This window comes from Acipenser ruthenus, chromosome 5 (assembly GCF_902713425.1).
Source record: "Acipenser ruthenus chromosome 5, fAciRut3.2 maternal haplotype, whole genome shotgun sequence".
In the NCBI taxonomy this organism is placed as follows: Eukaryota; Metazoa; Chordata; class Actinopteri; order Acipenseriformes; family Acipenseridae; genus Acipenser; species Acipenser ruthenus.
In genome coordinates, this window is record NC_081193.1 from 13232079 (window position 1) to 13248223 (window position 16145).

A 16145-nucleotide genomic window follows, 5' to 3' on the forward strand; every position below is an offset into this window, starting at 1 on the left:
TGCTATTACAAGGGGGTTGGACACTTATCCAAACAAGTTATTTCAGTTTTTATTTTTAATTAATTTTCTAGAAATTTCTAGAATATTTTTTTTCACTTGGAAGTTGTGGGGTAGGATGTGTACATAAATTAAAAATATATATATATTTTAATTCCAGGCTATAAGGCAACAAAAGGTAAACATTTTCAAAGGGGGTGTAGACTTTCTATAGGCACTGTATATATCAGAAAAAGTAACAAGTACTTATCTGAACCAGCTCTCCTGTCAGATCAGTTCTTGAAAGGAAAAATGGCGTTGAGGTCTGTGACTGCAGTGCTTTTGTTCTCTCGGGGGCAGGCCATGACTGCGTCACAGGCTCCACGAGCAGCTTTGATATATCGTATTCAGGTTTCGGGTCTTTCGAAGGTAAATACCCATACGGTTATGGTTGCATTTTGTACTTGAAAGGGAACCTGAGCTGATGGAAACAAGCAAGATATGAACCTTTTTAATAGAATATACGCTTATATACTGTACCTGTAGTTATTGAAATGATTAAGTAATGACTTAGGCAGCTAAATCAAGCCAATGTTTATGGAGCGAATGGAGTTGTGATATGGTGGTAAATTATACCCACTTACCCCAGGGTTAAAGTTACATTATTCACAACCTGAAACATGGTAAAGTTGTTGTACAGTATTTTCTATTATTCAAGCTATTTCTGTGTTTATGTCTTAAATAAATACGTTTGTAACATACATCTCCTGCTAAGGCTACAAATACACAATTGGAGCTATCAGTAACACGAATAATTGAGATCTGGAAATATGGGCACATGTGGGATCCACAGCATGCACCAAGCAACTCCTGTAGTTACCATTGTGCATCAAGACTCACAATTCAGCAACTGAGCTACGTGTACCCAGCTAACTACATTTTACAGTACAGTGTACAGCGCTCTCTCAGATACTGGGTTATTTTTTGTTCTTTAAAATAAATAAATAAAAATAAGACAATGTATGCAGTAAGGATTTAATTTTATTTGAATTGTAAACATACACGTGAACAAAGTAAAACGTAACTGACAATTCCAGAAAAAAAAAAAAAAAAAAAAAAAGGTGCAGGATGAAAGCAGGAGCTCCCACTGCTCAAGTTTTGCAAGTTTTTTGGTCAGATTATAAATAAAATACACAACTCAACATGGCAGTGAAAATGAGGAATGGGTAGTTTGATTTGGCATTCTCTTGGGTGTATTAGAAGGTGGCAATCCTTAAATAACCCATAGGTCAAATACTGTATGAGTTAACTGACCAAGAAAACCTGCAGAGTCCAGGACTAAAATCAGTTCATGGCATTGGTCCAGTATGCAGAAATAAAAGCTGAAGACTCACTGCAGACCATAAAAATACTCTGTAACCTCTGTACTGGGTACAAAGATCAATCACAAACACAGCTGTAACAGACAGAAATGCACTGGAACTTTTTATATAGTGTACCATGCTTAGCTTACAGAAACAGGTCCATTTTAATGATTTAAAGTGGAGGATCTTAATATAGCTGCCCTGAAATTAATAAACCCAATTTATTTTTATGCTAAAAGTGGGTAAATATAGAAGCCCTGGGGAAAACCTCAGCTGGATTAATAAGGAGTTAAAGAGAGGCAGTATTTAGATCTGCCACTGTTTAGATCATTAAAATAAACCCTTCTGTACTGTTCATTTGTGAGTTCAATCTCAGTGACTCTGTAGTACTGTAGTTAAATGTAATCTTTACACACACCTCTACCAAGTCACTGGGGGTAACACAGGTCCTGAAAAAGTGCTTTATGAGCCATATCCTTGTTGATTAAATGACTTGTGGATACAAATATTAAAACTGTTGAAGCCGTCCAAAAAAATTATAATTCAAAACTATTTGCTGTCTTACTTTATAAAGAGTAAATACACTGATTTTTGAATAATTCTGGGCAAAACACTACAGGGCAAACACTTTGAACAGCAAGAGGACTTCAGTTGCAATTTTGTTTAAAACCCAATTTGTGAGAATACAGCACACACAGTAGTACACAGGAGGCAGCAGAGCATTGGCACACAGTACCTGTACATGTTTTCGAAGGTAATGCATTGCCTGTGAAAGGTGCTGGATGGGCAAAACTGGACACTCAATTCTCCATGAAATATCACAGCAGCTAAATGCCTTATGGAAATGCATACATAAATTGTAACACGGCCCCATTGTAAAATAGAAAAAACAGATCCAGGAATTCCTCAAGAACTGACTTTGTATCCCATTGCCAGTCTACCTCATCTATTGATATGAGAAAAAAACAAAACAAAACATGAACTCTTTGGAAACTCATGTCCTATAAAATGAAACTAGTTGCATAAAAATTACATTCACCATGCAGACTACAGAGCTTCAGACATTTCCCCATAAGGACACTGCATACCTATGTTACCAGAAAATTGACAACGTGGCTAAGAAGTACGAATGGTCACTGGTCCCTCAGCTGTTAACACTACTATTGTTATTTGCCAATTACCAGTAAATACGTTGTAGAATTTTACAAAATAAGCCCTGAGATACAGGCATGCAAACATAATTGTGATGTTTGTTTAGGATTTTTTTCTTGTTGTTTTTAAGACATACATTTTTTTAAACTTACAAACATTAAAAAAAGAAAAAAAAAGTTAATGTATATACAGCAAGCACTCAGCAGCACAGTTCAAGTATTTTTGTTAATTAAAGATGTCCGTTGCCACAATAACATGTCTGACCTATAGTGCTGCCAACATTCATGTGAAATGGGGGTTTAAATATTGAAGGTCTAACTGGCCAGCTCAAGAAAACCTCTTTTTTATATTAATTGATGTGTTAGTTAATTGTGGTTCACTTTTCGGTAACCTCTTTCCTTCATAATGTTTAGTAAAAGGTATACAATAAATACTTAAACACAATAACTTAACAGGGCTGAATAGCACATCACACTTAAACTAAAATACAACTGATTTTATACTTAAAATTCACTTTACAAGGTTTGAAAAAAGTAAGCAAACTGTGTTGGCAACTTCTTACAGTGTGATGCAAATTCTCAGAAATGTAAGATTTGTAAGACATTTGAGCATCCAAGCTCAGAGAAATGTTACTCTTAAATCATTATCGTACACTGCAAGTCAAATTGCTTGTACAGCTACTAATGTCCCTTTCCTTTTTTCAAACAAGAGTATTTTTAAAGTAGCCGTTTCAGGATAAATGGGAAGTTGCCGAGGATGTACTGTAGTAGTGACAACATGCACATCTTTCATCTGTTAGCTATGAATTCATGTACAGTATGAAATAAGACTGAACCACAATTTTGTAAAATGTTTCACAATATCACAGCCACTGGGTGAGTTTGCCAGACAAGTAGTAACACAGCAGCTGTAACCAGGTGGTTTAACAAGAGGGCCTTTTAACCCCCTCTCCATCCCCAGCATGGTCCCTTTGATCAGTAGTCCATACTGCCATCGCTCTCATACCCTGAAGGTGCGTCAGTGCCGAAATATCTGTCTCCAAAATTACCTAAATTAAAAAAGGGAGAGGAAATGCTAAATCAAGCTGTGAACTCAAAAAACAAATTGCCATCCTTTTGAGGCAAGTGCAGTATACAGTATCTATTGAGAGTTTATGTGATAAAATTAGAGCTGACAGCACTGGAGGTAATATTCTACTGCACAATCCAGGTACAGCATTGCCTTGGAAGAACCATTTCAGGAAGTCAGAGTGGTGTGCAGACTTGAAGCTTATCTTAAGAGTTAAATCATTATGCTGTACAGTATCCCCAATAATCATCACAACCATTTAATGCCCAGCTTGTCTGTGATTTCCAAGTTTGTTTAGGGCATTAAGCTTTGTTTTGTTTTAAATCATGCACAGCAGTACAGAAATGAAAAGGTAGCGTATTAGACAATGGGGTATTCTGTAGATCACCTCTGGAATGGGATGGGCCTTACCTATCCCTGGAATGATGTGAAATTCATTGTTGACATTCTTATCCACGGCGGTGGTGATGATGCGAACTTTGGGAAAGGCGTAGGCTACAGAGTGCACTCCCATCTCCGCCATCAGAAGGGACAGCAGGAAGATCTTATCCTCCTGGACGTCGTGATCCTGCAGGGAGGAGATTGAACATAGCAGCAGGGTAAGGATGACACTATAAATAACTCAAACATATCATTGTATTTGTATTTCCCTGCGTTTCTATACAAATACACATGAGAACCATTTAGTGCAAAGCAGTGTAATCAACAGCAAAACAAAAGGAAATTTGATACAAAGTTGCAGATCACTAAATGGCGCTAGCTCTCACTTTGGCTGTTCTAGCCTGTGTTACATACAGTAGATCTATGACAGCCAAAGAGAATACAGAAGAAAGCACCTATAGAAATGTATCAAACATACAGTATGACTGTAAACAAAATGTACAGTAATTTGACATCACTGCATGCTATTTCTAGAGGCAACACATGACACTGGGCATAATTAACAAGCATCAACTTTTCAAAACAAAACAAAACAAAACCTTACCAGTAAAACTCTGACAGCCATCAGTGCAGCAGCCCCAGTGGACACGGTGCTGTCCATTAGAATAACATAATCTTCACTTATATCCTTTGGCAAACGCAAGTAATGCAGCTTAACAAAAAAACATTACAATTCAAATGAGTGACAAAAAACACTAAAATCCACTTTCATACCTTTCATACCCACTTTCATACTAAAATCCACTTACTAGGAACATTATTATTATATCGAAGCTCTTTTTAAATTTTTTTTTTTTTTTTTTTTTTTTTTAATATGCAGACCAGTCTCGTTCCAATGGTCAATCAGACTGTGACCATCTTTAACCATCACTGTTTTTTTTTAAACCCTAAGAGATGTGTTGATTAGGTGTGATAAGTACAATTTGGAAGCAGTGGATCTAGACAAAAAAATAAAACAAATCGGCCTATAAAATCAAATAATTCCTGTTCATTGCATGGGGTACACGCAAGGCCAAAAGAGAGCCAGAAGGTAGTTCTGACAACACAGATCTGAGCTCAGTTATATGATCTTGTATCACACAAATTTTAAAGCAATTGTACCTGTACAAACTGCTCTTCCTAATCTACCTCTGCTGTTCCTAATCTACATTAATGACTTAGATTCTGGTATAGCAAGCAAACTTGTTCAATTTGCAGACAACACAAAAATAGTGGCAAACACCATTGCAGCAGCAAAGGTCATTCAAAATGATCTAGACAGCATTCAGAACTGGGTAGACACATGGCAAATGACATTTAATAGAGAAAAGTGTAAGGTACTGTAAAATGTGCATTAAAAATACCATATGGGAGATACTGAAATTGAAGAAGGAATCTATGAAAAAGACCTAGGAGTTTATGTTGACTCAGAAATGTCTTCATCTAGACAGTGGGGAAGCTATAAAAATGGCCAACAAAATGCTCAGATATATAGTGAAAAGTGTTGAATTTAAATCAAGGGAAGTAATGTTAAAACTTTACAATGCATTAGTAAGACCTTCATGTGTTCAGTTCTGGTCACCTCGCTACAAAAAGGACATTGCTGCTCTAGAAAGAGTGCAAAGAAGAGCGACCAGAATTATCCCGGGTTTAAAAAGGCATGTCATATGCAGACAGGCTAAAAGAATTGAATCTGTTCAGTCTTGAACAAAGAAGACTATGCAGCGACCTGATTCAAGCATTCAAAATTCTAAAAGGTATTGACAATATCGACTCAAGGGACTTTTTCGACCTGAAAGAAACAAGGACCAGGGGTCACAAATGGAGATTAGATAAAGGGGCATTCAGAACAGAAAATAGGAGGCACTTTTTACACAGAGAATTGTGGGAGTCTTGAACCAACTGCTGCTTGATGAGATTCTGGGATAAATAAGCTACTAGCAACCAAAACGAGCAAGATGGGCCGAAATGGCCTCCTCTCATTTGTAAACTTTCTTATGTTCTTCAGCACTTCAGACCTACAGTACTCATGCACTCTGCATTAACAACTTATTGGGGCATAATTAAGTTCCATTCCAGTGTCTGATGTCCTCTTCAAAATGCAAGGTTCAATGCTGCTGAATGCTGTGAGTTTATATTAATAAAAGCCCTAAATAACTTTTGATGGTATGTTAAAAATAATAAAACACAAAATATTTGATTATACTGTAGGCAAAGGCAAATCACAGATGCTGAAGGCTAAATAACACTATGACAGACAACAGAAGCACTCTCTGAAACAATGTTCCTCTATTTTATTACCTGTGTATTATGTTTAGATTAAATAATAGGGTGCATGTGAAAAAGTACTCCAGCTAATTTACCTCTGGCTCCCCGGTGTCGTGGTTGGTTTGGATCAGAATCTTTCCGAGTCGGATATCTTTACACACGGCCATGAGTGCCTGTTCCATCGTCTCTCCTGCTCGTAGGATCGAAACTCCAGTTATCTACAGGAGCACAGGCAAGGAGTCAGGGACACAGGCTTGGACTGCAAGCACAGAACTGAAGCCACAAAACAGTTTGTGTCAAGAAACTTTTTTTTTGTTTTCGCAAAACAAAAACAATATTTGGGACGGTTTACATTTTAAAATAAATTGTTATGCTAACATTTAAAAATGGTTCTGTCTTTTGTAGAGAATTAAATGCGACCGATTCATATAGTAATTAAAAAGGAGTTTTAAAGTTAGTATATTTATATATGAACAGTTGGTATCTTTTTGGCAGTGAAGGGCACAATGTTCCTTCACTTCTACTTGGTAGCACTTCAGAAGATATTAAAACTGGAACTGGCTATAATATCCAGCTGGGTTTTTAACTTAAAATAAATAAAATAAAAATAAATAATTATGATATCTGCAGTAAAGATCTTGGGCCTTTGTGATTGTTAAGGTTACGATTTTGTCATGGAGGCCACGGAAATTGTGAATTTGAACAAAAGTCAGTGAAATCTTGGAAATGGATGTAAAAACACATTTGGTTAGGCACTTCCTTTATTTCCTTTAAAAATGCAGTATGTCATGCACTGAAAATACAAATCTGCGAGTATCTGTAAATTGTTTGGTTGTGTATGCACACAGCATTTATGTGTAGTTATGTAGTCAACGAATGAGATTTGTATTTTGTATCTGAGCGAGCATGTAAAACACAGATCGGATGTTACTGTAAACTCTTGGTTGTGATCTTCACATACAGTGCCTTGCGAAAGTATTCGGCCCCCTTGTACTTTGCGACCTTTTGCCACATTTCAGGCTTCAAACATAAAGATATGAAACTGTAATTTTTTGTGAAGAATCAACAACAAGTGGGACACAATCATGAAGTGGAACAAAATTTATTGGATATTTCAAACTTTTTTAACAAATAAAAAACTGAAAAATTGGGCGTGCAAAATTATTCAGCCCCTTTACTTTCAGTGCAGCAAACTCTCTCCAGAAGTTCAGTGAGGATCTCTGAATGATCCAATGTTGACCTAAATGACTAATGATGATAAATAGAATCCACCTGTGTGTAATCAAGTCTCCGTATAAATGCACCTGCACTGTGATAGTCTCAGAGGTCCGTTTAAAGCGCAGAGAGCATCATGAAGAACAAGGAACACACCAGGCAGGTCCGAGATACTGTTGTGGAGAAGTTTAAAGCCGGATTTGGATACAAAAAGATTTCCCAAGCTTTAAACATCCCAAGGAGCACTGTGCAAGCGATAATATTGAAATGGAAGGAGTATCAGACCACTGCAAATCTACCAAGACCTGGCCGTCCCTCTAAACTTTCAGCTCATACAAGGAGAAGACTGATCAGAGATGCATCCAAGAGGCCCATGATCACTCTGGATGAACTGCAGAGATCTACAGCTGAGGTTGGAGACTCTGTCCATAGGACAACAATCAGTCGTATACTGCACAAATCTGGCCTTTATGGAAGAGTGGCAAGAAGAAAGCCATTTCTTAAAGATATCCATAAAAAGTGTCGTTTACAGTTTGCCACAAGCCACCTGGGAGACACACCAAACATGTGGAAGAAGGTGCTCTGGTCAGATGAAACCAAAATCGAACTTTTTGGCAACAATGCAAAACGTTATGTTTGGCGTAAAAGCAACACAGCTCATCACCCTGAACACACCATCCCCACTGCCAAACATGGTGGTGGCAGCATCATGGTTTGGGCCTGCTTTTCTTCAGCAGGGACAGGGAAGATGGTTAAAATTGATGGGAAGATGGATGGAGCCAAATACAGGACCATTCTGGAAGAAAACCTGATGGAGTCTGCAAAAGACCTGAGACTGGGACGGAGATTTGTCTTCCAACAAGACAATGATCCAAAACATAAAGCAAAATCTACAATGGAATGGTTCACAAATAAACATATCCAGGTGTTAGAATGGCCAAGTCAAAGTCCAGACCTGAATCCAATCGAGAATCTGTGGAAAGAACTGAAAACTGCTGTTCACAAATGCTCTCCATCCAACCTCACTGAGCTCGAGCTGTTTTGCAAGGAGGAATGGGCAAAAATTTCAGTCTCTCGATGTGCAAAACTGATAGAGACATACCCCAAGCGACTTACAGCTGTAATCGCAGCAAAAGGTGGCGCTACAAAGTATTAACTTAAGGGGGCTGAATAATTTTGCACGCCCAATTTTTCAGTTTTTTATTTGTTAAAAAAGTTTGAAATATCCAATAAATTTCGTTCCACTTCATGATTGTGTCCCACTTGTTGTTGATTCTTCACAAAAAATTACAGTTTCATATCTTTATGTTTGAAGCCTGAAATGTGGCAAAAGGTCGCAAAGTTCAAGGGGGCCGAATACTTTCGCAAGGCACTGTATATACATACAGCGCTTGTTAATTTATTTTTTTAAACAAAAAAGTGGGCTTGCATCTTGTACTTCATTTCCTGCAAACTGCAGCTTAAACAAGAGATTTATCTGTTTTGTAGTATTTTTTTTCTGATCTCTGATGCCCCGCTTCTTGGACGCGGTGCCTGCCTGTGTGATTTGACTAACTTATTTTACTTTTTTAAAAAAGGGAGAGTGCTCTGTAGGCTACTCAAACAACCAATTTAAATACTTATTTCTTATTATTGAAGAATAATTATATACCGTTTCATTTTGAAGTAACATTTAAACTTGCCTGCAGTCAAAAGCAATAGTCTTTATATTGTTGGTTTTGGTGGCTCTTGTGTATGTTAATTATTTGGTGGCCTTTCTGTGAATTTTTTGGTTTTTTTCCGCAACCCGCCAGTGAAATATACAAAAAAAAGATAGTGCCAAAATCCTATACTTAATGATCGTACAGGAATCTGTCGAAACATTTGATCAGCTTTAGAACTGTTTTCAATTCTTATCAGTGAAAGGTTCTATAATAAAAAAGATAGCATAAAACTTGCTACTATAAACCTCAATGGACCTTTTCTGTATTCTGGCAAGGCCCTTATCCCATGGTCCAGTGACTAGTGTGATGCCATTGAAAATCAGGAGGCATTCTCAAACAGAAATTAAATTGCTCACCAAAGGAACTGAACATGTTTAAGACAGGTTGCTTATTTAAGGCTTGTTTACTTGAACTCTAATTTCAACATCAAAATTTCTGAGCACAGTACATGTAATTGTGTCCTTTACTAGGAGCGAAAAAGCGCTTACTCTTTTGCCACCGAGCCTCTTCCCTTCATAGATCGCTCCTTGAGGAGTCTCCACAGTAACGGGCTAAGGGGATTGAAGCAAAAAATAACATCAAAATTTAAAAAGACGACATCTGAAGAGACAGGAGAATGAACATGTACAGAAGAATAATTATGTACACTCATTGAAGAATGAACATGTACTGAACAGTAATTCTTGACCCCGCTTGTCTTAAAACAGTGCTAATGGTTTTCTTCTGCAAAGCAGGATGAGAAACCCACCTTGAGCGGCAGAAAGGAGAGAGCATGCTCAATCAAAAGCCTCATTAATCTCTTTGAGTAGAAAATAAATTCATCCCGGTTTGTCTCCTTATTTCTGTGGAGGAAACAAATAATGATTTATTTCACAAATCCAGGTGCTCTTAGTGTGCCGTTTAAAAAATAATTAGAGCGCAAGGTCAGGGGACCCCAAATCGAGGCAGGACTTGACAATGTTAGATAAAAGGCCAACTTCAGTTTTCAAATTGTCCAAATAAACAGTACATATCAGCACAGCACAGCACAGATCAGTAACAGATAGGAAGTACCAAGGGTTATACCAATGAACATTTTACAAGTCATAGTATTTAGATCTTCAAAATAACTATTACGTATCTTGGTTAGTGTGAAAGCCTCCATCAGAAAGCTTGTAAGGCTACATCTCTACATCTTTATTTCATGTTTTTTTCAATGGAGTACGACTGTGCTTTAGTAGAGTGCTAGAGATACAGTACCTGATAATAGTATGCAAGCCCCGGACCTGGGGGGTGCTCTCCATGACACTGAGGGTCTTAGGCAGGGGCTGACCTTGGTGTGCAGTAGCCAGGGCCGCTCTGGAGGTACGGGGGGAATAGTTAATGCCGATATGGTATTATGAGGACAAGCAGACACACTGCAAACAATAATCACATCACCAAGCAAGAGAGCCCTTAAATGTACACGATGGCAACAAAAACAAACAAACAAAAAAGAAGCCCTTCAATGAACCTCAATATACGATTTAACCCCCACCCCCACCCCCACCCCCAGACTGCATGAATCCAGAATGACAAGTCTCAACAACCTAAGGACTCATCCTGTTGTTTATATGTTCTCATGGACTTACTAATAGAGGGTCCTCGTGGCCCTTTTTATGCAAAAGTGAGCAACAAGGGGCAACAGTTTCTACTGGTTACTGGGTTGTAGATTGTGGAGAGATGGGTATGATGCAAACTTGTACTCCTGCAACAGTTTAAATATATATAATTCTGAAAAATGTTCCATGTGAGAGGGCCAATGCAAGGGGATTATTATTATTTATTTGACTTTTGTGCCTTTCATAACGACTGTTCGCTTTACTGTACCGAAATATTACTGCTGCAGAATCATAACTACTTTCTGCAAGTGAAAAGTGTGTTTATTTAACAGTTCTCCAGTTAAAATAAATGCATGACAGAATGGCAAACAATGTGGAATAAGGCATTTAGTTCCACTTTCCATCACCATTACAAATATAATGTACTTCCATCTTGTTAGTTCTTTCATGCAGACTGCCAAGGCATTTACTGACATTAATCCACAAACAAGCAAAAAGTAGATGCAGTTCTTGAACATTGTTGCTACCTGTGCAATATAAAGCATTACCTACAAAGAAAAAAGTCAGTTTCTTTTTTAAAAGTCACTTGCTAAACAGCCGTTTCCAGTACTGGATTAATAGGTTCTTGTGTAACAGGTGTTTTATAACATTATTTTATTTTAATCTGTGAATTATGTCTTTACAAAGTCATTAAAAAATTAAGCCTCCGTTGTAAAACTGAAAAAAATCAGCAAGATTTGGCTGCTACTGTACATCAAGTGGCTATTCACAGGATTTTTTGTTGGTTGTCAAAAGTTGTCACTTTGGGTTGACATCTGGTGAAGTCAAGTCCTTTAAAAGAACTTTCCATAACCCTCATGTGCTGTTTGCAATCATTCACTGTCACGGTTGCCTTTGTGGTTGACTGAAATCACAGCCATGTTGTAATCTAGAATATTTTCTAATATTATGGTCCTGGGTGCAACTGGTGATGCCAAAACCTCAGATTTAATTTCCCTGCCACAGCCACACTCTAATCATTAAGAGTGTATCTATGGCTGCAATTGAGAAACCTACATTTTTCACATACCAAAAAGAATCCTTCAAAAAGATTCCAAGCTACTAAGGGTGACTGTTTAAACTAGAGCAATAATGTGTAACAGAGGAGGCAACAGTAACAGGTTTATTGCAAAAGGTCTGTAAAAAAATACTACTGATTGTATTGCCAAGATGTACAAAATGTATTTTAAAAAAAAAATCAAGCCTGCTGCATTCTTGTTGGAAACAAAAAAACAGCTTAGTAATTTTATTTTTGCTTTTTACTTGGAAACATTAGGCAAGGAAAGCCAAAGCACAAGGAAACCTAAAATTCAAAAGCAAGGAAGCCAAGCAAGAAACAGACAAATAAATAAAAACATAAACAAACAAACATACAAACAAAATTGAAAAAGTCCCGAAAACAAAAACATTAATTGTGTTTCTTTTAAAAATTGTTAGAAATAAAACAAAATCAAAAACTGAAAAGAAGATACACGAGTTTATTCTCACATATCCCAGCGAAGTTTCCTCTGTTGGAGTTGACAATTATTTCAATGCGGGACAAGTGATGTATATACAAGGACAGAAAGAAAGACATCTGAATTAGACGCTAGCACAGAAAAGGGCAGAAAATCTATTTGAAAAGGTAGCTTAGAAAGAGAGAGGAGGTGGGCTGAGCATCCAAACCCCATTGCGGTTTCCCCAGTAATTTCGAGCAGGTTAGCTAATAGGTTTGGGTCACTCATTGCCAGGGTGTTATTTAGATGGTATTGAGCTCTCAGAAATACGTCTGTGTCACGTTTTAGTTATTACTTGTTACAAACAAGTAAATTAATGCATACTTCTACTTGTTGCAAGCACATTCCAGAAACACAACATGGCATTTCATTGCCCTATAATTACAGTAAGTTTACCACGTTTTAATGGGTAATGTGAAAATCTTGCTTGATGCAAAATACTACTATTACTACAAGTAAATGATTAAAATGCAATCTAATAATCCCCCTCACTACATCACTGAAAGTTAAATGTGGATTTGATTGAGAAGCCTGTACACTCACTAACTGCATTAGATATTTTAACATTCAGTATAGAGTCCAGGTTAACCTTCCAAAAAAGTCTTGAGGATTTGAATGTAACAAATATGAAAAGAGCTCTGAAACAGAGTCTCATGCCCTGACCGCCAGCATCTTGTTAAATACCTGGATACACGTAAAAAGTGTTGTGCCGATTAGATATGTGGAATTTTGAATGCAGAGTTGCGAAATTTAGATGAGAAGAGACAAAGAACTCTATGCATACCACCGAAAAAACAGCAGATGTTAGCAGTAGCCGCAAATAATTAATCAAAAGAAGAGAGAGACTAAAAAAAAAAAAGTGCACAGTATCAAGATAGGACTGGACTTTTATATGTCTACAATGAAGTGACTGTAGCAAACTGCAGTAAAGGTCACAGTTCAAGAGTACTGATGCTTTGCCCTGACATGAAATAAATTGGCAACAAATATTTACATATTCAGGGATCCGTGCATTAAATACATAACAGCACAATTGGTATCATAAAAAGTAATTCACTATGACTTACATTCACTGTATGTACAGGTAAAAATGGAAGTGTGACATTCTAAATTCAGTTATCACAAAATGGTTTCATCCACTCAAGAAAACTGTGGGTGTGCAAGCAACTATTTTATGAGATTTTTTGAGAATACAAAGTTTTCAGTATTTGACATGACCAGTCATTTTGTAATGCACAATGATTTTGGAATAGCATAGAAAAGGACTTTTAATAATTTCTGATAATACACCCATAACACCCTTTTATCACTTGTATTAGTGGAATAATTCCTATAAGCCCAGTAATTGTTGCTGTGCTACAGGTTCATTTAGCAGCAAAATAACTAGACTGTGCATTTTTTTTTTCTTTTGTCATATCTATTTGATTTACTGGTCTTTTTTAAAAAGTAAAAAAAAAGATAAAAAGAAAGAGAAATAAAAAAAAAAACACATGTACATGAGACGGTGTTACTTTACCCCAGTCATACCTCACAGTGATTTCACGCTGAGATGGTTAGAGTACATTCGGTCAGGGTTTAGCAAGTATTTCATTACAAACACACATGGGGAGGAGAGAAATACAAAACAAAATATATGAAATGTCACCAACAGCCAGGCCATTCAAACAGACGGTCAGTAAGAGTAGCTCACTCGACTGCTATCACAGAACAAACTACTCTGAGGACTCTGACCCAACATTTTGCCATGAGGGACTACTATTGCACAGCATGTCCTGCAATGTAGTAAGCACGGGGGCACTTGTAGAAAAAGACCTTTAATTCACACACATACAGTACTGTTTTAAAAGCTGGACCTCTGGAGTGTGTTTGAACAAACGAAACAGCAACTTATAACATTTTCGTTGAAATATCCGGCTAATCCAAAATTAAGTATGAAATAAAAGCAAAGAACCAAAAACCCTGGTAAAGCATTCCTTGACTGACTTCCCTCATGGCAAAATGCAACGTACAAGTCTGGTCAGGATGGTGTATTCCTTTATTTTCTCAAGTTTAAGAAAGTTGAGGTTCCATTAAGCCTCTTGTAGTATGGATAAAATATGAGAAGGTTATGCATTACATTTTAACTCAGCGGGGGTCTCTCTATGAACAGTTCTGCAATTTCCTAATCCTGCTTTTGATCATTCCTGAATTCAGCTTTTATTTATTGAAGACGATCTCTTGTTTTAGCCCCGAAAAACAACAAATTAATAATATATATATATATCTCTGGCATGGCAAGGTTCAATTGTTTAGTATTACTCTAAATGAACCATAAAGAAAAATACATTTTAGCCCCAGTAAGGAATACTGAAAGGAAGCAATACATCTTTAAAATTACACTAGTTCAAAAGTAAAACACAGTCACACCTGCTTAAATCTGGAACTATCCAATGTTAGCATCCATTTCAGAAAGAATTGTTATTTTTTATAACTAGATTATTTGACATTAAATTCACTCAAGCCCTCACTATAGGTCATGTTAATTATACAGGTGGTCCTTAATACTGGTCTGACTGTATGGGGAGGATTCAACTGTCCAGATTCTGGGTGCTGAGCAGGAGGTTTAAAGGTTTAATAATTCAAACACATGTTGTGCTAAAAAATTGTCAAACAACAGACAGGGACATTTGGAATCTTCTATTCTTCCAATTGTTGGTATTTTTCCTTTTATAAATAAAATGCCTAACGGTCAGGAGAAGGATAAGAAACAAGTCTTCCACTGCACAGCATGTGCCAACAGTAATAAGGAATGAATAGTGTTATCCTCTTCTCGGGATACATCAGTTATTCCTTGCAACCAGCCCTTAGTTATCTCAGACATATTGCTTCCTTTGATCTATGTAATATAGTTAAGAGTATAAACCATACAAAATGTGGGTCTTCCTAAAAATATATTGGGGTTCGGACCAAAAAATACCCATTGCAGCATGCATGATTTGACTGTTAATTCAGAGCACAAACAAACAATATGCTAAACAAATTCAGGGAACAAAATATCACTATTATTTATAGTACAGTGGCTATAAAAAAAAAAAAACTTAACGACATGCTCTAACTGGGGACATATTTGTTTCACAGCAAAATATAACTTGTTTCAAAATAGGTTTTTCAAGATATTTCACGATTAAACAATATTTATTAAGGCATAAAAAACAGCAGTCAAATTCAAAACGGATAAGTTATTATATAACAAATGTTCCTAAATATTTAAATGTTTACCTGAAAAACAGGACTTTCTAAATTGTAGAATATTAAGTTTTTTATGGCCATCTTTTAAAAGATTCCATTTTCACCATCAGTGAATTATCAAACAAAATAAAAACAGATAAAAGTAAAAATAAGACGTGTGAAAGGTTCCCTTCTTGTACTGGACAGAGCAAATCTTTACCAGAAATATTCCCAATCTTTGATGCAGCTGGTGTTCAATCATTTACCGGAAGCAAACTAAACTGGCTGCAAGGTTCCAAAATACAAAATACATTACAAATACATATTGTTTTGGGTACTTTAACTGAACTCAATAAGTTTACGAATTTATGGTATGTTTTCAACCAGACCAATTCTATTTTCAACTCCCTCTGTCTTCCACCCAGTCTTTGGAACACAGAAATAATGATTGCCAGACACACATGAATTAATCATTTAACCCTTTGCGGTCCTATGTCGGACCTGGTCCAACATTATTATTTTCCCTTTCCGGTCTCTACAGGTCTCTAGTCGTTTTTTCTCCGGAAAAGCCGAAGAAACCATTCAATGGCCAAGTGAGACCGATAGGAGCTGGAAAAAAAAAAGGGGCGTATCTGAGGAATACAGATAGACCTGGCA

The 16145-nt window shown here is 36.8% G+C and overlaps 1 protein-coding gene across 2 annotated transcripts in view; it reads right to left on the reverse strand.

The window, feature by feature from the left end:
• Positions 1–999: 999 nt before the first annotated feature.
• Positions 1000–16145, reverse strand: part of si:ch211-243j20.2 (uridine-cytidine kinase-like 1) — a 31389-nt gene continuing 16243 nt past the window's right edge. The window contains exons 8-15 of one of the 2 annotated variants that reach the window (XM_034004369.3): positions 12274–12293; positions 10406–10504; positions 9915–10008; positions 9655–9717; positions 6344–6466; positions 4546–4653; positions 3972–4128; positions 1000–3540 (exon numbers count right to left, since the gene is read on the reverse strand). In XM_034004369.3, coding sequence (XP_033860260.1) covers positions 3467–3540; positions 3972–4128; positions 4546–4653; positions 6344–6466; positions 9655–9717; positions 9915–10008; positions 10406–10504; positions 12274–12293 — 738 coding nt within the window. In that variant the 3' untranslated portion in view covers positions 1000–3466. Of the gene's footprint in view, positions 3541–3971; positions 4129–4545; positions 4654–6343; positions 6467–9654; positions 9718–9914; positions 10009–10405; positions 10505–12273; positions 12294–13808; positions 13826–16145 lie in introns of both variants that reach the window. The other variant, XM_034004370.3, reaches the window with a different exon arrangement.